At 37.0% G+C, this 27,847-nt stretch overlaps 1 protein-coding gene across 10 annotated transcripts in view; it reads right to left on the bottom strand.

Annotated features, from left to right (window-relative positions):
* The window catches only part of ADGRL3 (adhesion G protein-coupled receptor L3), an 860,202-nt gene that overhangs the window by 165,591 nt on the left and 666,764 nt on the right, over positions 1–27,847 (bottom strand). For 8 of the 10 annotated variants that reach the window (XM_082838915.1, XM_082838914.1, XM_082838913.1 and 5 more), the window contains 2 exons: positions 3,905–4,207; positions 1,712–1,815 (listed from right to left, as the gene is read on the bottom strand). In XM_082838915.1, coding sequence (XP_082695041.1) covers positions 1,712–1,815; positions 3,905–4,207 — 407 coding nt within the window. The remainder of the gene's footprint in view (positions 1–1,711; positions 1,816–3,904; positions 4,208–27,847) is intronic. The other 2 variants (XM_082838918.1, XM_082838920.1) reach the window with 1 other exon arrangement.

Here is a 27,847-nt window from a genome sequence, read left to right as displayed (position 1 = left end):
GACTAGGTAAGTGGGTGTGGGATATAAAGGCCATCATGATCTATTCACAGTGTAGCCAGTGTTGTGGCTAAATGTGACATGTTGATAAAGGTAGACCCAGCTAAACACCAGCTCCAGCACTGACCTGGCAATAGTTACATAAGCCAATTCACAGGGCTCAAACACCTCCTGTTATACTTTTGACAATTCTATAAATTTATAAGTAATCAAGCTAAGGTATTATTATAAATGCCAACTCTCTAAATTGAATAATCTTAATATAATTATAATACAACATAATTTTACAGGTGCTACAGGATTACACAGAAATGCTCCAAAAGAACGGAACATACTTGCTATAAAACAAAAACATTCCATCCCTAAATCAAATGGGCAAGAGCTGTCTGCTCTTTGCAAGGAATTGTGCCTTTTGTCACAAGATTAGCAGGTCTGCAGAGGAAAGAAAAGAATTAAGCATCATTATCAGTTAAAGTCACCAGTAATTTCTGCAATGAAATAGGCCAACCATATTCAGGAATTATCATGAAAATACTCACTTTCTAGGTGAATTATTACCGAATCAATATTAACCCCCGGGCTTAGTATGTAGGGAATATCTTTTAAAAGTCGCTAATGTAAGGAGATACGCTACTGATCTTTTAATCTGATCACATCCAGGAAGAGTTACTTGCCCTGGGGTCTGAGCTACATTGTAATAAAATCAAAGGACATAAAAACTGTGGCAGGAACAGTACTGAAATTGGAGAAGCATCATTATGAATAGCAACAAGTATGGAGATGCACATGTAAGAGGGTAACTGGAGTCAATATAACCACTGTTCTTCCATGATTTAGGGTAAATAGATGGTTATGGCTCATCTGCTAAAGAATCTACTGGGTAGATATTTATGGATTATTGAACAGTATATTATTGAGGATAAGCCTGGTTAAAAACAAATAGAGAAAAGAGCAAATGGCACAGAGAGGCTTTTAGTAAGGCCATCATTTGTAATACTTCTCAGGAAAAATCTCTTTCAGAAATTCCTCAGCATAGCTAATGTAACATAGAAGGAGTCTCCATTTTAAGAGTGCATAAATCCGCACAAATTGCTATAATAAGGATTCATCCCATAGCCCTTTTGGCATAAATGCACATCTGGTCTCTGTTTGCAATGAAATCAATTCAAAGCCCCACAGTGCATTAATAATAAAAATGTTCAACATATTGCAACCAAATAAGCCCTGCAAATTTGAGTCTGCAAGATTCTGTCACACATGTGTATACTTTTAACACTGATAAATGATTAGGTTACAAAACATTTATCAAATGGATGAAGATTCCAAAGGCAGACTTTTTTTTTTGTAATTATTATTTCCACAGGAAAATCCATATGTATACATGCTAGAAGCTTTTGCTTGCTTGATTTATAATACCTCTTGGACCTTTATATCTGTAGTTCACAATACCATAAAAATTTTATTAATAATAAAATTATCATAAGCAATACTGCCTGGCTTAGAGGAAGTACATGGATTTCCCCTTTAAGAACAACAAAATTCTAGAATTAGCTCATAGCATAATAGGCTTGTCATTAAATCTTAAATTAAAATAAAATGGAGAATTTTTTCCACATTAATTTAAAAATTATTGACTATTTTGTTTTCAGCAGTTATAATCAACAACAGAGGGTCTAGATCTGGCAAAGCCTTCCTTGTCAGTGACACGATTTACCTTCTGTGTTATATGGCTGACCCAAGGAGAAGAACAGTTGCTAAGGTCTGGTCCTTGGGGATCCCAGATTCCATCAGGAGCCAGGCATAGATAAGTGGATACTCCTAAAATAATGAGAGAAATAGGTCTGTTTCAATGTTCAAACCATCTTTCTTATAATGACTTTATATCCATAATATGTTCAAATATGAGTAAAGGTAAGACTATTATCATTAAACTGAGGTAATGTCTATTAAAACACCATGTACAGTGCCTAGCAAGCAACTGGCATTACAGAAACATAATACAACAAACACTCAATGTTTTTAAAGCATTTGCTGACAACTATACCAGGTACAGGGAATAACTTCATGAATTAGATGAATGTGGTACCTGACTCCATGGGGCTTACTGCTTGAGTTTTCAGAGGCAAGGTAGCGGTTGAGTCTTAAAGGAATCAGTTTGCAGGTTTTTCAGGAAAACAAGGTGGGTAAGGGCATTCCAGGCAAAGGAAAAATATGCTGTCTTTGGGAATCATCAAGTGTTTTGAATTGAGGTCTACTGGGTAAGGGAGTTGTATTTAATGGAGTTGGAACGGCTGGCAGAGCCAGATCATAAACGCCCTTGTCTGTCATCTGTAGGTGATGGAAAATCAATGAAGACCATTACGGAGAGGAGACAAATGGGCTGATTTAGGCTGTAGAAAGATAACTGTGGCAGGAGCATGGAGGATGAATTTCAGGGAGTGATACGGAAGTTGTGAGGAAGCTATTGCAATAATTCAGGTGAGAAAAGACTGTGTGGGCCTTGAACAGGGGGCACAGCAGAGGGGACAGAGAAAGGGTAAAAAGAAGACCGCAGAGTAAGCACAGTCACCTGGGAGGGAGGGCTTCAGAAGGTTTCCTGTAAATCCCTTTCTCAATTTTCACAGAACAAGAACAACATATTTCTGTAGTGCTTTGCAGTCTGCAAACTGCTTTCAAATGAAGTATTTCACTAACCTCTACAACAAACATCTGAAGAAAAGGGGGCTGTTGTTATTTCTCTTTTAGAGATAAAGGAACTGAGGTCCAGAACTAAGGGGACAGCGCTAAGAGATAAGTTCAAAATGTTTTCTGATTCCAATACCACAGAAAACTCTGGAACTAAATATTGTGCCCCTTCATAAAGGGAAGGAAGATCTCAGAATATTTTTAAACACTTTGATGAAAACAAATTAAATGTGCACTTTTATGTATCTTCTTATCTTCCCACCACTTCATATACCATGGAATTCAGAAGGACATTTCCACATTGAAACTTTGTTAAGACAAACCTATTGAAGTAACCAAATCAGTAACACCCAAAAATCACAGCCCCCAACAATGCTAGTCTAGTGACGTCTATTATGCATTTGTTTTATTTACACATTTTATGCAATAATGCAAATTTTATGCAGGGTGTCAAGTATTAGTTTTATGAAGATCAATATCTATAACAATAAGAAATCAAACTATTTCTGGCTTAAAATGGTAAATAATAATATGGTTACCATTTGGTGATATTATGAATCACATCAGTGAAAAGAAAAAGGTGGGGGGGGGCAGAGAGCTATCTAGTTCTTGACTACCTCCTAGAGAAAACAATGCAGGACTGATCTCTCTAGTGGATGCTGTGTAAGAGGAGGTTGGCTCCTGCCAGCATCATCCCTGACTATGTATGTCAAGAGGCTCCAACTATTAAAGGACAGCTATGATGACTGGTAATAAAGGATAGTCAAATCTTCTCTTTTGTTAAATGTTAGGTAGTTTCAATGATCATCTAATACAGAAGTCCTTGATCTAGTTTTCTGCAATAAACATTTGACAATTGGTGACAAGCATGAGAACTAGCTCCCACCAATCCAGTGATTCACTCCGGGCTGTTGCATAGGTGAGCTGGCCCTTTGGAGTAGCTGGAACATCCATAGCTTAATTGTAACTTGACCTCACAGCATGGGTGAAAACTATTGATCTCACAGGTATTCCCACCAAATTCTCACCTGTGACTTCTTCAGGTTGCATTCTCAAACTCTGAAAATACTTGGCTATAAATCGTAATTTAGCTGAGTCCAGAATTTAATCAAATGTTAAGTAACAAAACTATGTTGTGACCAAAAAAAAAACAAAAACAAAACTAGGAAAGCAAGCCAAAGTAACAACACACTTTTAGCTCAGCTTTGTAGGACAGACTTACCTATAGTTCCTGCAGGGCACGGCTGCTTTGCCATCTGTCCTTGACGGGTCTTAAACCACATGATTTCTCGAGCTTCCACAGCCTCACAGCTCTCTTCCAGAGCTGGAATTTGGGACGATCCTGATAGAAGGTGTGTGGTAATGTCATCAAGTACCTCAGCTGCTGGAGATGGGGTGCTGGTATTCCGGTTTCTTCTTCCTGACACCGATGGGGTGGTACTCCTGCCTGGGTTCCAAGTTGTGGTCCGAAGGGTGGTACTGGTGGTGGTGCTTCCCGTGCCAAGAGGTCCTGCGGTAGAGATATCTGAAATAAAATTCAGAAGAAAACGCCTACATTGCTTGTTCACAGTAGGACCTAAAAATGTCCTAAGACTTCAGAAGTCATTTTTATTTGACAATTCAACGAGCCTTAAACATGGGAAAAAAAAGCCAATATCAAAATATCAGAGTGCTACTTGAATATCAAGACAGTCATTTGACTAATGCTAAATGTAGGCTTGCTTCTAGTTTTGCTCAACTTCAATTACAGAAAACAAAGTTACAGCACAATTCAACTCTTCAGTTAGCTTTAAGAAGCTTCAGGCCTTTTGGACAATTAGGGGATTAAAACATTTAAAGCCCTCTCCTTAGAATCTTCAAATTCGGTATAGGAAGGGAGAGAGCTATATACAATATTTTTTCCACATTAACTATAACATGAATTTCTAAAGATGTAGCAAAAAAAAAAATCAGAAATTAAAGTGCTCACAAGCTAAAAGGTAAAGAGCAATTCTGAGTATAATATCCTTAACACGAATTCGAGTAGCGTGATTTACTCTGATGCTCTTAAAACAGACCCATTGTATCAAAACTTTCAAACTTCACATTAGTAACTTCCAATTAGTGTTCATAAATTATTTTCTAACTAGATTTTTAAAGTGGCATTTTCCAAGTTCCAGATAAAAGTGGTTAGGTTCATTGATCAGATATTAACAGGTTATTAAATCTATAATGTATACAAAGGAATGTCTTAATGATACTATAGAAATAATCACTGCAGAGAATTATCTTTCTGGTAAAATATATTCAGATTCCCATCATAGGAATGCAAGTGTGTACCAGGCCTCCACATACATACACTGCTTTCCTAACTGTAAGATTAGAAACTAGTCTTAACCTCACTTACTGGCAATAAACAGTGGGGGAACTGGCTCTGGTCAGATTCAAAGTAGCACAAGTTTAAGAAACTGAAGGGAGAACTGTGCTGAGCCTCCTGTTGTTTGTCATTCATGGTCTGCTTTACCATGTCATCAATTAGACTTTGCTGCCCCAGAAGAGACAGCAAATCCATCACAGTGTATTTGGTGCATAAAATAGAATAGAGATGGCAGGGGGAGGGTCTATGAATTTTTCAAACATTTATTTATTTTTTTAACATCTTTATTGGAGTATAATTGCTTTACAATGGTGTGTTAGTTTCTGCTTTATAACATAGTGAATCAGTTATACGTATACATATATCCCCATATCTCCTCCCTCTTGCATCTCCCTCCCACCCTCCCTAACCTACCCCCGTAGGTGGTCACAAAGCACCCAGCTGATCTCCCTGTGCTATGTGGCTGCTTCCCACTAGCTATCTATTTTACATTTGGTAGTATATATATGTCCATGCCACTCTCTCACTTCGTCCCAGCTTACCCTTCCCATGTCCTCAAGTCTATTCTCTATGTCTGTGTCTTTATTCCTGTCCTGCCCATAGGTTCTTCAAAACCATTTTAAACACTTATTTAATCATTGGAATTGTAGCATTTCTGAAATGATACTATTTTGTCTTCTTGCTTGTTCTTCTGTTTCCTCTCCCCTTCTTCCTCCATTTTCTCTCGTGTTCCCTCTCCACGTGAATGGTAATGTTCATAACTACATTTACTCAAAGTTCATACAAGAAACCACAGTATCCTTCTTTCCCCTTCTTTTTTCTGTATACACCATATCACCCAAATTGCCAAGTCTGGCAGATTCCGTCTCATTTAAAAAATTTCTTGGAGACCTTCAACATGGCAGAGGAGTAAGTTGTGGAGATCACCTTCCTCCCCACAAATATATCAGAAATACATCTACATGTGGAACAACTCCTACAGAACACCTACTGAATGCTGGCAGAAGTCCTCAGACCTCCCAAAAGGCAAGAAACTCCCCACGTACCTGGGTAGGGCAAAAGAAAAAAGAATAAACAGAGACAAAAGAATAGAGATGGGACCTGCACCAGTGGGAGGGAGCTGTGAAGGAGGAAAGGTTTCCACACACTAGGAAGCCCGTTCACTGGCAGAGAGAGGGGTTGGCAGGTGGCGGGGAAACGCTGGAGCCACAAAGGAGTGTGCAGCCACAGGGGTGCAGAGGGCAAAGTGGAGAGATTCCTGTACAGAGGATAGGTGCCAACCAGCACTCACCAGCCCGGGAGGCTTGTCTGCTTACCCGCCGGAGCGGGCAGGGCTGGGAGCTGAGGCTTGGGCTTTGGTCACAGTGCAGGGAGAGGACTGGGGTTGGCTGTGTGAACACAGCCTGAAGGGGGCTAGTGCGCCACAGCTAGCTGGGAGGGAATCAGGAAAAAGTCTGGAACTGCCTAAGAGGCAAGAGACCATTGTTTTGGGGTGCGCGAGGAGAGGGGATTCAGAACACTGCAAAAATGAGCTCCAGAGACAGGCGCGAGCCGCGGCTGTCAGCGCGGACCCCAGAGATGGGCATGAAAGGCTAAGGCTGTTGCTGCAGCCGCCAAGAAGCCTGTGTGCAGTCACAGGTCGCTATCCACACCTCTCCTTCTGGGAGCCTGTGCAGCCTGCCACTGTCAGGGTCCCGTGATCCAGGGTCCCATGATCCAGGGACAACTTCCCTGGGAGGACACACAGTACGCCACAGGCTGTCGCAATAACACGCCAGCCTCTGTCGCCAGAGGCTGGCCCCGCATTCCGTACCCCTCCCTCCCCCTGGCCTGAGGGAGCCAAAGCCGCCTAATCAGCTGCTCCTTTAATGCCATCCTGTCTGAGCGAAGAACAGATGCCCTCAGGTGACATACATGCAAAGGCAGGGCCAAATTCAAACCTGAACCCCAGGAGCTGTGCGAACAAAGAAGAGAAAGGGATATTTCTCCCAGCAGCCTCAGGAGCAGTGGATTAAATCTCCACAATCCACTTGATGTACTCCGCATCACTGGAATAGCTGAATAGACAATGAATCATCCCAAAATTGAGGCAGTGGACTTTCGAAGCAAATGTAGACATGGGGTTTGCTTTCTGCATCTAATTTGTTTCAGGTCTTATGTTTATCTTAGTTTAGTATTTAGAGTTTATTATCATTGGTAGATTTGTTTATTGATTTGGCTGCTCTCTTACTTTTATATATTTATATATATATATATATATATATATTTTTTTTTTCTTTTTCTCTTTCTTGTGAGTGTGTATGTGTATGCTTCTTTGTGTGATTTTGTCTGTATAATTTTGCTTTTAACATATGTCCTAGGGTTCTGTCTGTCTTTTTTTTTTTTTTTTTAGTATTGTTTTTAGAGTTTATTATCATTGGTGGATTTGTTTTCTGGTTTCATTGCTCTCTTCTTTCTTATTTTTTTATTACACTAATTTTTTTATGTTTAATAATTTTTAAATTTTTTTAATTTTAATAACTTTCTTTTCTTTCTTTCTCTCTCTCTCTCTCTCTCTGCCTCCCTCTCTCTCTCTCCCTCCCTCCCTCCCTCGCTTTTCTTCTCATCTTTGTGGCTGACAGGGTCTTCGTGCTCCGGCCAGGTGTCAGGCCTGTGCCTCTGAGGTGGGACGAAAAGAGACCTCCCGGCTACACATCATATTAAATAACAAAAGCTCTCACAGAGATCTCCATCTTAACGCTAAGAGCTGGCTCCACTCAACGACCAGCAAACTCCACTGCTGGACACCCTATGCCAAACAATTAGCAACACAGGGACACAACCTCACCCATTAGCAGAGAGGCTGCCTAAAATATAAAAAGGTCACAGACACCCCAAAACACACCACTGGACATGGTCCTGCCCACAAGAAAGACAAGATCCAGTCTCATCCACCAGAACACAGGCCCCAGTCCCCTCCACAAGGAAGCCTAGATAACCCACTGAACCAACCTTCGCCACTGGGGGCAGACACCAAAAACGATGGGAAACATGAACCTCCAGCCTGCAAAATGGAGACCCCAAACACAGTAAGTTAAGCAAAACGAGAAGACAGAGAAATATGCAGCAGATGAGGGAGCAAGATAAAAACCCACCAGAACAAACAAATGAAGAGGAAATAGGCAGTCTATCTGAAATAGAATTCAGACTAATGATAGTAAAGATGATCCAAAATCTTGGACATACAATGGAGAAAATATAAGAAAAATTTAACAAGGACCTAGAAGAACTAAAGAGCAAACAAACAATGAAGAAAAACACAATAAATGAAATTAAAAATTCTCTAGAGGGAATCAATAGCAGAACAACTGAGGCAGAAGAACAGATAAGTGACCTAGAAGATAAAATAGTGGAAATAACAGCCACATAGCAGAATAAAGAAAAAAGAATGGAAAGAATTGAGGAAGTCACAGAGACCTCTGGGACAACATTAAATGCACCAACATTCAAATTATAGGCGTTCCAGAAGAAGAAGAGAAAAAGAAAGGGATTGAGAAAATATTTAAGAGATTATAGTTGAAAACTTCCCTAATATGGGAAAGGAAATAGTCAATCAAGTCCAGGAAGTGCAGAGAGTCCCACACAGGATAAATCCAAGGAGAAACATGCCAAGACACATATTAATCAAATTATCAAATTTTAAATACAAAGAAAAAACATTTAAAGCAGCAAGGGAAAAGCAACAAATAACACACAAGAGAATCCCCATAAGGTTAACAGCTGATCTTTCGGCAGAAACTCTATAAGCCAGAAGGGAGTGGCAGGACATGTTTAAAGTGATGAGAGGGAAAAAACTACAACCAAGATTACTGTACCCAGCAAATATCTCATACAGATTTGACGGAGAAATTAAAACCTTTACAGACAAGCAAAAGCTAAGAGAATTCAGCACCACCAAACCAGCTTCACAACAAATGCTAAACGACCTTCTCTATTCAGGAAACACAAGAGAAGGGAAAGACCTACAATAACAAACCCAAAACAATTAAGAAAATGGTAATAGGAAACATACATATAGATAATTACCTTAAATGTAAATGTATTAACTGCTCCAACCAAAAGACACAGACTAGCTGAATGGATACAAGAACAAGACCCATACATGTGCTGTCTACAAAAGACCCACTTCAGACCTAGGTATATATACTGACTGAAAGTGGGGATGGAAAAAGATATTCCATGCAAATGGAAATCAAAAGAAAGCTGGAGTAGCAATTCTCATATCAGACAAAATAGACTTTATGATAAAGACTACTAAAAGACACAAAGAAGGACACTATATAATAATTAATGGATCAATCCAAGAAGATATAACAATTGTAAATATTTATGCACCCAACATAGGAGCACCTCAATACAGTAAGGCAAAGGCTAAAAGCCATAAAAGCGGAAATCGACAGTAACACAATCATAGTAGGGGACTTTAACACCCCACTTTCAGCAATGGACAGATCATCCAAAATGAAAATAAATAAGGAAACACAAGCTTTAAATGACACATTAAACAAGATGGACTTTATTAATATTTAGAGGACATTACATCCAAAAGCAACAGAATACACTTTCTTCTCAAGGGCGCATGGAACATTCTCCAGGATAGATCATACCTTGGATCACAAAACAAGCCTTGGTAAATTTAAGAAAATTGAAATCGTATCACGTAACTTTTCCAACCACAACGCTATGAGACTAGATATCAATTACATGAAAAAATCTGTAAAAAATACAAATCCATGGAGGCTAAACAGTATACTACTAAATAATGAAGAGATCACTGAAGAAATCAAAGAGGAAATCAAAAAATACCTAGAAACAAATGACAATGAAAACAAAATGACCAAAAACGTATGGGATGCAGCAAAAGCAGTTCTAAGAGGGAAGTTCATAGCAATACAATCCTACCTAAAGAAACAAGAAACATCTCAAACAAACAACCTAACCCTAAACCTAAAGCAATTAGAGAAAGAACAAAAAAACACCAAAGTTAGCAGAACAAAAGAAATCATAAAGATCAGATCAGAAATAAAATAAAAAGAAATGAAGGAAACAATAGCAAACATCAATAAAAATAAAAGCTGGTTCTTTGAGAAGATAAACAAAATTGGTAAACCATTAGCCAGACTCATCAAGAAAAAGAGGGAGAAGACTCAAATCAATAGAAATAGAAATGAAAAAGGAGAAGTAACAACTGACACTGCAGAAATACAAAGGATCATGAGAGATTACTACAAGTGACTATATGTCAATAAAATAGACAACCTGGAGAAATGGGCACATTCTTAGAAAAGCACAACCTTCCAAGACTGAACCTGGAAGAAATAGAAAATATAAACAGGCCAATAACAAGCACTGAAATTGAAACTGTGATTAAAAATCTTCCAACAAACAAAAGCCAATAACCAAATGGCTTCACAGGTGAATTCTATCAAACATTTAGAGAAGAGCTAACATCTATCCTTCTCAAACTCTTCCAAAATAGAGCAGAGCAAGGAATGCTCCCAAACTCATTCTCTGCAGCCACCATCATCCTGATACCAAAACCAGACACAGATGTCACAAAGAAAGAAAACTACAGGCCAATAGCACTGATGAACATAGATGCAAAAATCCTCAACAAAATACTAGCAAACAGAATCCAACAACACATTGAAAGGATCATACACCATGATCAAGTGGGGTTTAACCCCAGAATGCAAGGATTCTTCAATATACACAAATAAAGTGATACCCCATATTAACAAATTGAAGGAGAAAAACCATATGATCATCTCAATCGATGCAGGGAAAGCTTTTGACAAAATTCAACACCCATTTATGATAAAAACCCTGCAGAAAGTAGGCATAGAGGGAACTTACCTCAACATAATAAAGGCCATATATGACATACCCACAGCCAACATCGTTTTCAATGGTGAAAAACTGAAACCATTTCCACTAAGATCAGGAACAAGACAAGGTTGTCCACTTTCACCACTATTATTCAACATAATTTTGGAAGTTTTAGCAACAGCAATCAGAGAAGAAAAAGAAATAAAAGGAATCCAAATTGAAAAAGAAGAAGTAAAGCTGTCACTGTTTGCAGATGACATGATACTATACATAGAGAATACTAAAGATGCTAATAGAAAACTACCAGAGCTAATTAAAGAATTTGGTAAAGTAGCAGGATACAAAATTAATGCACAGAAATCTTGTACACTCCTATACACTAATGATGAAAAATCTGAAAGAGAAATTAAGGAAACACTCTCATTTACCATTGTAATAAAAAGAATAAAATACCTAGCAACAAACTTATCTAAGGAGACAATAGACCTGTATGCAGAAATCTATAAGACACTGATGAAAGAAATTAAAGATGATGCAAATAGATGGAGAGATATACCATGTTCTTGGATTGGAAGAATCAACATTGTGAAAATGACTCTACTACCCAAAGCAATCTACAGATTCAATGCTATTCCTATCAAACTACCACGGGCATTTTCACAGAAGTAGAACAAAAAATTTCACAGTTTGTATGGAAACACAAAAGAGCTCAAATAGCCAAAGCAATCTTTAGAAAGAAAAACGGAGCTGGAGGAATTAGGCTCCCTGACTTCAGACTATACTACAAAGCTACAGTAATCAAGACAGTATGGTACTAGCACAAAAACAGAAATACAAAACAATGAAACAGGATAGAAAGCCCAGAGATAAACCCACACACCTATGGTCACCTAATTTTTGATAAAGGAGGCAAGGATATACAAGGGAGAAAAGACAACCTCTTCAATCAATGTTGTTGGGAAAACTGGACAGCTACATGTAAAAGAATAAAATTAGAACACTCCCAAAAACCACGCACAAAAATAAACTCAAAATGGATTAAAGACCTAAATGTAAGTCCAGATACTATAAAACTCTTAGAGGAAAATATAGGAAGAACACTCTATGACATAAATCACACCAGGATCCTTTTTGACCCACCTCCTAGAGAAATGGAAATAAAAACAAAAATAAACAAATGGGACCTAATGAAACTTAAAAGCTTATGCACAGCAAAGGAAAACATAAACAAGATGAAAAGACAACCCTCAGAATGGGAGAAAAGATTTTCAAATGAAGCAACTGACAAAGGATTAATCTCCAAAATTTACAAGCAGCTCATGCAGCTCAATATTAAAAAAACAAACAACCCAATCCCAAAATGGGCAGAAGACCTAAAAAGACATTTCTGCAAAGAAGATATACAGATTGCCAACAAACACATGAAAGGATGATCAACATTACTAATCATTAGAGAAATGCAAATCAGAACTACAATGAGGTACCTTCTCACACAAGTCATAATGGCCATCATCTAAAAATCTACAAACAATAAATGTTGGAGAGGGTGTGGAGAAAAGGGAACCCTCTTGCACTGTTGGTGGGAATGTAAATTGATACAGCCACTATGGAGAACAGTATGAAGGTTACTTAAAAAACAAAAAATAGAGCTACCATGTGACCCAGCAATCCCACTACTGGGCATATACCCTGAGAAATCCATAATTCAAAAATATACCTGTAGCACAATGTTCATTGCAGCACTACTTACAATCGGCAAGATATGGAAGCAACCTAAGTGTCCATCAACAGATGAATGGATAAAGAAGATGTGGCACATATATACAGTGGAATATTACTTAGCCATAAAAAGAAAGGAAATTCAGTTAATTGTAGTGAGTTGGATGGACCTAGAGACTGTCATACAGAGTGAAGTATGTCAGAAAGAGAAAAACAAATACCATGTATAATGGAATCTAAAAAAAAAAAAGGTTCCGAAGAACCTAGGGGCAGGACAGGTATAAAGACTCAGCTGTAGAGAGTGGACTTGAGGACATGGGGAGAGGGAAGGGTAAGCTGGGACGAAGTGAGATAGTGGCATGCACATATATACACTACCAAATGTAAAATAGATTGCTAGTGTGCAGCAGCTGCATAGCACAGAGAGATCAGCTTGGTCCTTTGTGACCACCTAGAGGGATGGGATAGGGAGGGTGGGAGGGAGATGCAAGAGGGAGGAGATATGGGGATATATGTATATGTATAGCTGATTCACTTTGTTATAAAGCAGCAACTAACACACCATTGTAAAGCAATTATACTCCAATAAAGATGTTAAAAAAAATATTTCTCTTTCTTCCCAATCACCATTTTCTATGTTCAACCTGCCATCATCTATGAATGAAAACAGCAGCCTTTTAACATTTTTCCTAATAAAAGCAACACCAGAGCAAAATGCCAATACTGGTATTTCAATATCTACTTTTGCAAAATAGAAATTCAAGATTTAGTAAACAAAATTTTTGACACTAAGCATTTAACACAATTCAAATATAATATTTAGCAGCACTTTTTTTTTTTTTTTTTGCATTACGCGGGCCTCTCACTGTTGTGGCCTCTCCCATTGCGGAGCACAGGCTCCGGACGCGCAGGCTCAGCGGCCATGGCTCACGGGCCCAGCCGCTCTGCGGCATGTGGGATTCTCCCTGGCCGGGGCATGAACCCGCGTCCCCTGCATCGGCAGGCGGACTCTCAACCACTGCGCCACCAGGGAAGCCCTAGCAGCACATTTTTAAACAAGTGTAATTGAATTCTTAACATTATAAACTGTAAAAATTATTATAATATATATTGTTTACATATAAAATTATCAGAATTTCCAAAAAGAAAACATAAAAGAAAATTTAATAATAAATTGAAAATCAAATATTATTTATTAATGTTAATTAATGTTAAAAGTAAATAATATAATTGTATTAATATTTAGCATTGGCTTTTAAAAAATATGTGTCAATTGTGTCATTGCTGGGAATATAAGCACATTTTTTGTGCAAATTTTTCCAGGTGATGGAAAAATTATTTTTGACCTCATACTACTTGATGGAGTAGTAAGGCAATAGTTAAAAGCTAACTTCAAGTTATTTTCTCTGACTCCAATTTCAGTAATGCCATCTCTCGTTTGTACTTTTGAAGGGATGATTTTTTTTTTTTTTTTTTTTTTTGCGGTATGCGGGCCTCTCACCACTGTGGCCTCTCCCGTTGCGGAGCACAGGCTCCGGACGCGCAGGCTCAGCGGCCATGGCTCATGGGCCCAGCCACTCCGTGGCATGTGGGATCTTCCTGGATCGGGGCACGGACCCGTGTCCCCTGCATCGGCAGGCGGACTGTCAACCACTGCGCCACCAGGGAAGCCCAAGATATATTTTTTTAAAGTTCAATTTGTTATGAAATACATTTCAAAGACTTTATTTTGTTTAATACAGAAACACTACTGTTAAGGATCAGTATAGATCTCTTTTCCTTGGAACTGTGTCGCAGAGAGATATCTACAAGCATGGTTGTACCTTTCTGTTTGACTTTATGCAGAATAAAAGTCCATTTTAAAAGCTGTCCCTGATTCCCCATCCCTTCCCTCCCATTTACGGCCATGTACGACTCCCAAGATCTCTGCTCAATGCCAGCTTTTGGCAGACTAAGTACTACTAGTGCCATACATGTTGTCACCCGTGCCCAGGAAAGAACAGGCCTTACTTCTAGATACTGTGAAAAAAGATCTAGATTCATGAAAGAGTTCGAGCAACACACTTTGGTGAATTTCCAGCCTATATCTTATGCTATAAGGAGTTTGTCCTTCTCTATCTTCCAGCAAGGTGAAGGTGATATGACACTTTTCCAGTGTACACTGTTACTGAATTTTACCTGATGACATAGCCAGCTTAATAAAACTATGTGTTTTTAGTGCCTCATATGCTTGAGGTTGTGTATCAGGGAAGGTTACTATGTAAAAGAAAATAAGTTTGAGTGACTGTTTATATAAAACACTTTATCAAAATTGTGCAGTTTTCCTTATTATTTTGTCATTGTCATTGTGCTTATTTTGCTTATACAGATTAGTATTTGGTTATCAGAAATGTAACCAAAAAAGTCCTTCATATTAACATTTTCCCCTCATAATTAACATTTATTTCCAAAATAAATTTTTAATTCTCTTGCCCTCTGAAATTTATTGTCCATGGGTTATTTCACTCTTATGATTTGATTTATTTTGCTTAATTTTTTTTCTTCAACCTGCCTTGAAAAGAATAAATATTATTTTAATTGTTACTACAGATTATACTCTGTGGAGTACACTATGGAAAACTGAAAATAAACGACATTTCTATAGTGCTTTACATTTGTAATGCTTTCCCTTATCTCTATTACCTCATTGAATTCTTTTTTTTTTTTTTTTTTTGCGGTACGCGGGCCTCTCACTGTTGTGGCCTCTCCTGTTGCAGAGCACAGGCTCCAGACGCGCAGGCTCAGCGGCCATGGCTCATGGGCCCAGCCGCTCCGTGGCATGTGGGATCTTCCCAGACCAGGGCACGAACCCGTGTCCCCTGCATCGGCAGGCGGACTCTCAACCACTGTGCCACCAGGGAAGCCCTCTCATTGAATTCTTATTTTAAAATGTGCAGAGTAATTATAGCTATGAATTCCTAATTTTACAAATGAGAAAACATAGGCTCAACTGGTAAGTGAATCATAATCATGCAAGTAGTAAGTCAGTGTCCTCTAATTCCATATTCCATATTTTTCATAATATGCTTTTAAAAGTGGCAGCCTGAATTATTTCATGCCTTCTACAACTACAAGTCTTCCATAATGCTTTAAGAAAAGACTGAAGGAACTAAAATGATTCAATAAAACATTACTATTTTTGATCACAAAACACATTTATTATTTGGGATTGACACTGTTAATGGACTTAGTTGTTTTCCCCCCAAATTCATATGTTGAAGCCCTATTCCAAATATATGACTATATTTGGAGATAGGGCCTTTAAAGAGGTAATTAAGATTCAATGAATTCATAAGGGTGGGGTCCTAATACAATAGAACTGCTATCCATATGAGAAGAGAGATACCAGGGATACAGGGGTACAGAGTAAAGGCCATGTGAGGATATAGTGAGAAGGTGACCATCTTAAGTCAAGGAGAGAAGCCTCAGGAGAAACCAATCCTGCTAGCACCTTGAGCTTGAACTTGAGATGAACTTTCAGCCATCAGAACTGTGAGAAAATGAATTTCTGTTGGCTTAAGCCACCTAGTCTGTGGTATCTTGTTGTTGCAGCCCTAGCAGACTAATACAGGCATCTTCTGAAAAATGTAATACTTAAAATAGAATATAAACAATGGAATCAAAAATAGGATAAACTTCACGATAGAAGAAATGTTTTCTTTCTACTCATGAAATACATGGACCTTCTTCTTGATTCTCCATTTTTTCCTTTCCTCTTTAAAATATGTACCTCCCCTCATGGTTTTCCCTTTACAAGCCTTTCTTTTGGGCTAACTTCATCCCAACATAAAGTATTTTGGTTGACTACAGAAGCATTTCCTTCTCCCCACCTTCCAAGCATTTAATCCAAGGTCAATTATTGAAGAAATCCTCCCAAGGGCCTGATAAAGGAAATATGAAAACCAAAACCATAACAATGCTGCAAGTGGCTTTTGGTTGCTTGTGCAGTGCTCTGGGCAGAAGAAAGAAATTCTGCCTGACCTCTATGAATGTCAGCTGGTGGCAGAAGATTTGATTACACGTAGTTTTTAAAAAGAAACATTAACATTATCAGTTATGAAATCATGAAATTTTCCAATTCTTTTCAGAATCCATCTATAATATTTGGCTCCATGGCCCCTTGAAATAGTGAAATTCCACATACTATCAGCCATGTGGGGGTAAAGTTATTTTTGTAACTTGATCCATTTATATTTTCTCATTCTCTCATAGAATATATTCTTACTGTAAATAAAGAAAATTATCTGTTCTAATAAACATGAAGTTGTAATGGCCTTACCATGTAAGATATTAAGGTAAAATAAAGGATTTGGGGGGCATCTTATTAGAATTATCTGCTACATATTTAGCCCTTACCATGCCAGGAACTGTGCTGTATGTATTATAAGAAATACTAATTTAATATTCCTGATAACCTTTGGGTAGTTATACTGATCTTCATTTGGAGATGAAAGAAGTCAAATTAGGCAATTCTCCCAAGCTTATATAGCTGGAAAGTGATAGAACCAGGATTCTAATCCAAGTCTATCAAAATCTCTCCCTTTCTATTAGGATTATCCTATTGTTAAAAATTTAGACAAAATTTAATGACAGGAAGAGATATGAAAAAACTCAATAAATTTGGAAATTAATATGTCCCCAATACTGCTCACATATGCTTTCTTGGTATTGCTATGGCCTGGACCTATTGGGTAGTTTTGAGTACGTATTATGCATCTGGCACTATTCTAAGCACTTCACAGGAACTCGCCCATTTAATTCTGACAGCAAATCTGTACTATTAATTATCATGATTTTCAGATGGTGAAACTGAAGCACCAAGAGATTCAGTAATTTTTCAAAGGTTGATAGTTCATAACAGAGAAATAACCTAGGCACACTCTTAACCACACTACCTTGGAAGGAATATTGATAACCTGAACTTGATCCACAGGAAAGTACCTGCCCACTGATGGTGAGACTGGAGGAAGTAATCCTCTTTGAGCTCATTTCTTTCTGTTATGGCATGTCTAAGTCTCTTAACGTAAGGACCCCCAAGAAAAAAACTATAAAGTCCAGAAAATTGAGTGCAGTGTTGGGCACACAAGTAGGCAATAAACAATCAGCAAACAAATGTGAAATATAGCTGCTTTTTCATGAGCATATGTTATGTACCTGGTAGTGTGCTAATGCTTTACATGCATAATTGAGGTACAGAGAGGTGAAGAGAATTTCTTAATTTCACATAGTTCAGAAGTGGTAAATCCAGGATTTTAATACAGATAGTTTGACTCCAAAACCCATGTGTAATCCATATTATCTGACAAAGATTTGAAGTCAATTTTTAAAGTATCAAGTCTAGAATATATTATTTGTCTATAAGAGAGCTCATTTCTAGGGATTATAAGATTAATTCATCCTATCCATATTTATTAATCATCTACCATATGACAGGAGTAGTACTGGGAATAAAACATTGAATATCATTATCATGTTCCTTGCCCTCATGAAGCCCTAAGAAGCTTTATAGAAAATCTACTGAAGAAGTTAGGAAATAGAAAGAGGAGAAATATACTAAAAATATTATTTATTCAGTAAGTATTTATTGGTGTTTGTTTTACACTAGACATTGTGATGGGTATCAAGGATTCAGAGATTAAGCACAAGAGCACTGCCCTCAAGAAGATTTTAATATAGTGTATTTTGTGGAAGGTACAAGATCAATTAATTTTTCTTTGTGCCACTTAGAAAAATATCTCTGCCAATTAAACTGTGACATATCTTCAAGTGTTAGGTACATTCCAACTAATGAAATGTTAAGAGGTGAAATCATGAGAATCCTAGAGTTAATAAAATACTGTAGTAACAGAAATGTCTCTTTATAATACAATGAGATAAGTAATCATTTAAAAGAAATGTGACTTTGGACAAATTATAATACCTTTGTACTTTAGTTTTCTTTTTGTGTTTTTCACTAAATGGAGACAATAATATATATATATTTTGAGAAAAAAGTGTCAATATGGGTTTAAAGTACTTAGCAAAGCAAATGACAGAGAATAGATTAATAAGCATTTACTATCAGTAATCATGTTATTTATTCCCTAATCGAACCAAGAATTATTGACTGCTTACCATGTGCCAATTGCTATTCTAAATGCAGGGGATACAGAATTGAACAATAAAAACAAGAAAAAATAAAAATCCCTGCCTTCATAGAGCTTACATTTTATTAGGATAAATAGGACAAAAATTTAAAATATATAGCATATTAGATATTAAAAAGTGCTAAGGATAAGAAGAAAAAAAACAAACCAGGGGAAGGGAAAGTAATCGGAAGTTTTAGTAGAGGAAATTGCAATTTTTAATAGGGTGTCAGGCACTGCCTAGCTGTTATGGTGACGAGGAGGACCTGAAGGAAGTGGAGGACTGAGAGATGTGAATAACTGCAGAGCATTCCAGGTAGAGGGAAGAGCATCTGCAAAGGTCTATATGCAGTGAGATGACCAGTGTTGCTGGAGCAACCTTGAGGAAAACAAGTATGGAATGAGATCAGAGATGTGGTGAGGGACTGAGCATATAGCACTTTATAGTTATAGGGAGGACTTTGGCATTTACTCTGTCTGGTGTGGGAAGCCACTGTACGGTCTGAGCAGAGGAAAGGTATGATCTGACTTAGGTTCACTTGGGTTGCTGTGTTTAAGAGTGACTGAATGGGAAGAGAATAGAAGTAGGGAGAACAAGTATCTATTTGACTAAACGTCTGAGGTGTCAGTGGTGATCATAATGACTAGAATGCTATGGGTCATGTGCATATATACAAGAGCATGGGGGTGTGAGAGAGGTGATGGCTTTTGAGTATGGAAACTATGATCCTCATTGGTACATAGTAGGCCTTGAACAATGTTGGTGGAATTGAGCTGATGTTTGATTCTTCATTTTAACAAAAGAAGAGTTAGCTCTTCTAATGTCAATTCTTCTTCAGCTCCATCTCAATTACTATTATTTATTTAAAATTGAAACAACCACGTAGACATACTGACTTCAAACAGTATGAAAATATTCCCAAGGATTCCTGAGTTATAACCAACAGAGTTGTGTTGGTTTTCTCATTACTGCAAAATATCTAGAAGTTTTGATTTATGAGAATATTACGTAAACTTTGGTGGCAATAAAACCGTGCAAACAAAAAAACTGGGAGAATAAATTCAACTGAATTTGAGTTTACTGATTTCTCAACAACCAGCAAAGCATTCAAGGAGTTTAAATAGTTAAATTGGGTTAGGATTTAGAATAATTCCTTACTTCTAGCCTTAATATTGTATTTTATTCCCCTACTTTTGACATCATTGTTATCCAGTTACTAAAATTATTGCCTAATATTTGCAGTGATATATGCTTTATTATTAACTTGTGAATTGTAGTTTACCTATGAAGACAAAGTGATTCCAAACTGTAAGGCTTACACATGATCTATTTGTAAGTATGAAGTTAAAATAAATTCAAGAAAAATAAAATTATTCTCTGTATTTAGAAATGAAATACTCAAAGTGAATAGCAAAGAAAAGCTCATAATTTAAGCTCCAAGATTTTTTTTAAAGAATGCAATTTTAGTAACTTTGATCTATTGCAGATACTTGAAATAATATATATGTGCTCACCCCTGTTACATATACACAAGTTTCCAAGAAACTGGCAAAATGTAAGGCCCTTTTTCAGGGTGGCTAGAGTTCTTGGTTATTTGTTTTGCTGTTTACGTTTAGAGTCTGGAAAAAAGAAGGTCATTATATTGCTTTCTAAGCACTTTCTTAAAAGCAAACAGTTAAACTCAAGCATTGATTTTTATTTTGTTTAACCAATTAAACCTAACAGTGACACAAATGGGAGATCCACTGCTAGGATCCTAGCTGCTAGGATGGGAATAAAAGTTTGAATATGACGTGGCCCCTCTCCTCAAGGAGTTTACAGGGTGGGCAGGCTCACTCTATTATGGGTTGTAGAGAGTCACATCTTGGTGCTCCACTGTGCCCATCATCTTTCTAACACTGATGAGACCGCTAAACATTTCATTTTTTTCAGGTAATTTAAATTATCAAAAAGAAAGAGAGCTGTATAATTGTCATATAAATGATTCTTAATTTCAAGTAAAACCATATATATTCTTCTAGTCACTTAACAATCAGCTTATAGATTACAGACTTCATAAATTAAGTCATTCTTTCAAAACCACATTTAAACTCTACAACTCTACAGCTATTACTGAGTGAAAGGAAATTTGATATTCTACTTTGTTTTCCATGCAAATATACTACCTGACATATATTAAATACTCAATAATGCATGATGGGTGAGTGATAGAATAATTATGCTTTATTTTGAAAAGTATTTTCAGATCTATGAACATATGTTACTGAATCTTATTACATTGAGATTTTAATAAAGTTGGATTAAATAATTTAATCACCCACTCCAGATTAAATTTTGTAAGATTTAATATACAGGAGTTTCAAATTCAAATTTATATAATATCCAGCTATAATACAAGTATCAGAAAATACAGACCTAGACTCTCAAGAAACATAATATTTATATAGATACTAGTAATTAATGATTACTTTCCTCTAAAATAAAGGTAGGGGTAGAAACTGTCTATGTTGAGAGAATTAAGTGGTTGAGTGATTAGGCCAAGGTATTTTCTGTTACACATTCAGGAATAGAATTCAGGACATTTATCTCTAAGGCAATGTTTTCTTTGTTTGTTTTGTTTTAAGGTAAAAAGTAGATAGATTTATAAATACCCTCTGTAAAGAGGTTGCAGGAAAATGGGGCTTGAGAGGATGGTCATGTCCCAGGTGTCAGGCAAGTTCCTGGGATAGGCCACCAAGTGAGGGTCCTTGGTTTCTCTCAGGAAAGAATTCAAGAGTGAGCCATAGGAAAGTGAAAACAGAAAAACACATTCCATAGGCAGAACGCAGTCCATCTCAAAAGGCCAGAGTGGCCCTGGGAGATACACACTCCACAGACAGAGTATGGGCTGTCTCAGGTGAGAGCAGCCCTGAAATACGGGGTGGAGAGGTTTTATGGGCTGGGTAATTACATAATTTAAAGAGTGGGAGATTTGAGCAGAAGCAAGAAGAACTACAATTCTGCAGCCTGTGGAAGGAAAACCACATTCACAGGAACATAGACAAAATGAAAAGGCAGAGGACTTTGTACCAGATGAAGGAACAAGACAAAACCCCAGAAAAACAACTAAGTGAAGTGGAGATAGGCAACCTTCAAGAAAAGGAATTCAGAATAATGATAGTGAAGATGATCCAGGACCTCGAAAAAAGAATGGAGGCAAAGATCGAGAATATGCAAGAAATGTTTAACAAAGACCTAGAATAATTAAAAAACAAACACCTAGAAGCATTAAAGAACAAACAAACACAGTTGTGAAAAATACAATACAATACAAAAATACAATACAATAACTGAAATGAAAAATATACTAGAAGGAAAAAATGGCAGAATAACTGAGGCAGAAGAACGGATAAGTGACCTGGAAGACAGAATGGTGGAATTCACTGCCATGGAACAGAATGAAGAAAAAAGAATGAAAAGAAATGAAGACAGCCTAAGAGACATCTGGGACAACATTAAACACAACAACATTCACATTATAGGGGTCGCATAAGGAGAAGAGAAAGAGAATGGACCCGAGAAAATATTTGAAGAGATTATATTAGAAAACTTCCTTAACATGGGAACAGAAAGGGCTACTCAATTCCAGGAAGCGCAGAGAGTACCAGGCAGGATAAACTCAAGGAGAAACACACGGAGACACATAGTAATCAAACTGAGAAAAACTAAAGACAAAAAAAAGTATTGAAAGCAACAAGGGAAAAACAACAAATTACCAGGGAACTCCCATAAGGTTAACAGCTGATTTCTCAGCAGAAACACTATAAGTCAAAGGGAATGGCACTAAATATTTAAAGTGATGAAAAGGAAGAAACCACAACCAAGATTACTCTACCCGGAAAGCATCTCATTCAGACTTGATGGAGAAATCAAAAGCTTTACAGACAAGCAAAAGCTAAGAGAATTCAGCACCACCAAACCAGCTCTACAACAAATGCTAAAGGAACTTCTCTATGTGGGAAACACAAGAGAAGAAAAGGACCTACAAAACAAACCCAAAACAATTAAGAAAATGGTCATAGGAACATTAATATCGATAATTACCTTAAATGTGAATGGATTAAATGCTCCCACCAAAACACACAGGCTTGCTGAATGGATACAAAAACAAGACCCATATATATGCTGTCTCCAAGAGACCCACTTCAGACCTAGGAACACATACCGACTGAAAGTGAGGGGATGGAAAACGATATGCCATGCAAATGAAAATCAAAAGAAAGATGGAGTAGCAATACTCATATCAGATAAAATAGATTTTAAAATAAGAATGTTACAAGAGAAAAGGAAGGACACTACATAATGATCAAGGGATCAATCCAAGAAGGAGATATGATAATTATAAATTGCACCGAACATAGGAGCACCACAATACATAAGGAAACTGCTAACAGCTATAAAAGAGGAAATCTACAGTAACACAATAATAATGGGGGACTTTAACACCTCACTTAAAACAAAGGACAGATCATCCAGACAGATAATTAATAAGGAAACACAAGCTTTAAATGACACAATAGACCAGATGGATTTAATTGATATTTATAGGATATTCCATCCAAAAACAGCAGATTTCACTTTCTTCTCAAGGACACATGGAACATTCTCCAGGAGAGACCACATCTTGGGTCACAAATCAAGCCTCAGTAAATCTAAGAAAATTGAAATCATATTAAGCATCTTTTCTGACCACATGCTATGAGATTAGAAATCAATTATAGGGGGAAAAAAAGTAAAAAAACACAAACACATGGAGGCTAAGCAATATGTTAATAAATAACTAAGAGATCACTGAAGAAATCAAAGAGGAAGTCAAAAAATACCTAGCGACAAATTACAATGAAAACACGAAGATTCAAAGCCTATGGGATTCAGCAAAAGCAGTTCTAAGAGGGAAGTTATAGCAATACAAGCCTACCTCAAGAAACAACAAATATCTCAAATAAACAATGTGACCTTACACCTAAAGAAACTAGAGAAGAAGAAAAAACAAAACCCAAGTTAGTAGAAGGAAAGAAATCATAAAGACCAGAGCAGAAAATATGAAATAGAAACAAAGAAAACAATAGCAAATATCAATAAAATTAAAAGCCAGTTCTTTGAGAAGATAAAGAAAATTGATAAACCATTAGCCAGGCTCATCAATAAAAAGAGGAAGAAGATTCAAATCAATAAAATTAGACATGAAAGAGGAGAATTTACAACAGACACCTCAGAAATACAAAGCATCCTAAGAGACTACTACAAGAAACTATATGCCAATAAAATGGACAACATGGAAGAAATGGACAAACTCTTAGAAAGGTATAAGCTTCCAAGACCGAACCAGGAAGAAATAGAAAATATGAACAGACCAATCACAAGTAATGAAATTGAAACTGTGATTAAAATATTCCAACAAACAAAAGTCCAGGACCAGATGGCTTCACAGGTGAATTCTGTCCAACATTTAGAGAAGAGCTAACACCCATCTTTCTCAAACTCTTCAAAAAAATTTCTGAGGAAGGAACACTCTCAAACTCATTCTATGAGGCCACCATCACCGTGATACCAAAACCAGACAAAGATACTACAAAAAAAGAAAATTACAGACCAATATCAGTGATGAATATAGATGCAAAAATCCTCAACAAAATACTAGCAAACAGAATCCAACAACACATTAAAAGGATAATACACCATGGTCAAGTGGGATTTATCCCAGAGATGCAAGGATTCTTCAATATATGCAACTCAATCGATGTGATACACCATATTAACAAATTGAAGGATAAAAACCATATGACCATCTCAATAGATGCAGAAAAAGCTTTTGACAAAATTCAACACCATTTATGAGAAAAACTCTCCAGAAAGTGGGCATAGAGGGAATATACCTCAACATAATAGAGGCCATTTATGACAAACCCACAGTAAACATTATTTTCAATGGTGAAAAACTGAAACCATTTCCTCTAAGATCAGGCAGAAGACAAGGATGTCCACTCTCACCACTATTATTCAACATAGTTTTGGAAGTCCTAGCCATGGCAATCAGAGAAGAAAAAGAAATAAAAGGAATACAAATTGGAAGAAGAAGTAAAACTGTCACTGTCTGCAGATGACATGATGCTATTCATAGAGAATCCTAAAGATGCCACCAGAAAACTACTAGAGCTAATCAATGAATTTGGTAAAGTTGCAGGATACAAAAGTAATGAACAGAAATCTCTTGCATTCCTATACACTAATGATGAAAAATCTGAAAGAGGAATTAAGGAAACAATCCCATTTATGATTGCAACAAAAAGAATAAAATACCTAGAAATAAACCTACCTAAGGAGATAAAAGACCTGTATACAGAAAACTATAAGACACCGATGAAAGAAATTAAGACATGATACCAACAGATGGAGAGATATACCATGTTCTTGGATTGGAAGAATCAATATTGTGAAAATGACTATACTACCCAAAGCAATCTATAGATTCAATGCAATCCCTATCAAATTATCAATGGCATTTTTTACAAAACTAGAATAAAAAATCTTAAAATTTGTATGGAGACACAAAAGACCCTGAATAGCCAAAGCAGTCTTGAGGCAAAAAAGTGGAGCTGGAGGAATCAGACTCTGTGACTTCAGACTATACTACAAAGCTACAGTAATCAAGACAATATGTATTGGCACAAAAACAGAAATATAGATCAATGGAACAAGATAGAAAGCCCAGAGATAAACCCATGCACCTTTGGTCAACTAATCTATGACAAAGGAGGCAAGGATATACAATGGAGAAAAGACAGTCTCTTCAATAAGTGGTGCTGTGAAAACTAGACAGGTCCATGTAAAAGAATGAAATTAGAACACTCCCTAACACCATACTCAAAAATAAACTCAAAAGGGAATAGAGACTTAAATGTAAGACTGGACACTGTAAAATTCTTAGAGGAAAACATAAGAAGAACAGTCTTTGACATAAATCTCAGCAAGATCTTTTTTGATCTACCTCCTAGAGTAATGGAAATAAAAACAAAAATAAACAAATGGGACTTCATGAAACTTCACAGCTTTTGCACAGCAAAGGAAACCATAAACAAGACGAAAAGACAACACTCAGATTGGGAGAAAATATTTGCAAACAAATCAATGGACAATGGATTAATCTCCAAAATATATAAACAGCTCATGCAGCTCAATATTAAATAAACAAACAACCCAATCCGAAAATGGGCAGAAGACCTAAATAGACATTTCTCCAAAGAAGACATACAGATGGCCAAGAAGCACATGAAAAGCTGGTCAACATCACTAATTATTAGAGAAATGCTAAAACTACAATGAGGTATCACGTCACACCAGTTAGAATGGGCATCATCAGAAAATCTACAAACAACAAATGGTGGAGAGGGTGTGGAGAAAAGGGAGCCCTCTTGCAGTGTTGGTGGGAATGCAAATTGGAGAACAGCCACTAAGGAGAACAGTAAGGAGGTTCCTTAAAACACTAAAAATAGAATTACCATATGACACAGCCATCCCACTAATGGGCAAATACCCTGAGAAAACCATAATTCAAAAAGACACGTGCACCCCAATGTTCATTGCAGCACTATTTACAATAGCCAGGTCATGGAAGCAACTTAAGTGTCCATTGACAGATGAAGGGGTAAAGAAGATGTGGTACATATATACAATGGAATATTACTCAGCCATACAAAGGAATGAAATTGGGTCCTTTGTAGAGTCGTGGATGGATCTAGAGATTGTCATACACAGTGAAGTTAGTCAGAAAGAGAAAAAACAATACCATATATTAACGCATATATGTGGAACCTAGAAAAATAGTACAGATGAGCCTGTTTGCAGGGCAGAAATAGAGAGACAGATGTAGAGAAGAAACCTATGTTCACCAAGGGGGAAAAGTGGCGGGGGGTGGTGGTGGTGGGATGAATTGGGAGAGTTGGATCGACATATATGCACTATTATGTATAAAACAGATAATTAATAAAACATGCTGTATAAAAAATAAATACAATAAAATTCAAAAATTAAATAAATAAATAAAGAGTGGGAGATTTATTGCAACTACTTTGGGGAAGGGATGGGATTTCCAGGAATTGAGCCAGTGACTACTTTTTGTCCTTTTATGGCCTTGGAACTGTTGTGGTGTTGGTGAGTGTGTCATTTAGCATGCTAATGTATTACAATGAGCGTATGAGTCTCAAGGTCTACTGGAGGTAGAATCTTCCACCATCTTGGGCCTAGATGGTTCTAACCAGTTTTTGTCATATCCTCAACAGCTCCATCATTTTGTTTTTTTAATTGGAGTATAATTGCTTTACATTGCTGTGTCATTTTCTGCTGTACAGCAAAGTGAATCAGCCATACATACACATATATCCCCTCTTTTTTGGATTTTCTTCCTATGTAGGTCAGCAGAGAGCACCGAGTAGAGTTCCCTGTGCTATACAGTAGGTTCTCAGTTATCTATTTTATATGTAGTAGTGTATATATGTTAATCCCAATCTCCCAATTCATCCCACCATCCCCCTTCCCCCTTGGTATCCATACGGTTTTTGTCTACGTCTGTGTCTCTATTTCTGCTCTGCAAATAAGATCATCTACACCATTTTTCTAGATTCCACATATATGCATTATTATATATTTGTTTTTCTCTTACTGATTTACTTCACTCTGTATGACACTCTCTAGGTCCACCCACGTCTCTGCAAATGACAGTTTTGTTCCTTTTTATGCCTGAGTAATATTCCATTGTACATATGTATCAAATCTTCTGATTTATTCCTCTGTTGATGGACACTTAGATTGCTTCCATGTCTTGGCTATTTTAAATAGTGCTGCAATGAACATTTGGGTGCATGTATGTTTTTGAATTATGGTTTTCTCTGGGTGTATGCCCAGTAGTGGGATTGCTGGGTCATATGGTAGTTCTATTTTTAGCTTTCTAAGGAACCTCCTGTTCTCCATAGTGGCTGTATCAATTTCCATTCCCACCAACAGTGTAAGAGGGTTCCCTTT

The sequence above is a fragment of the Leucopleurus acutus genome (assembly GCF_964270905.1).
Source record: "Leucopleurus acutus genome assembly, chromosome: 4".
NCBI classification, from domain to species: Eukaryota; Metazoa; Chordata; class Mammalia; order Artiodactyla; family Delphinidae; genus Leucopleurus; species Leucopleurus acutus.
This window is presented reverse-complemented; position numbering and strand designations above follow the sequence as displayed.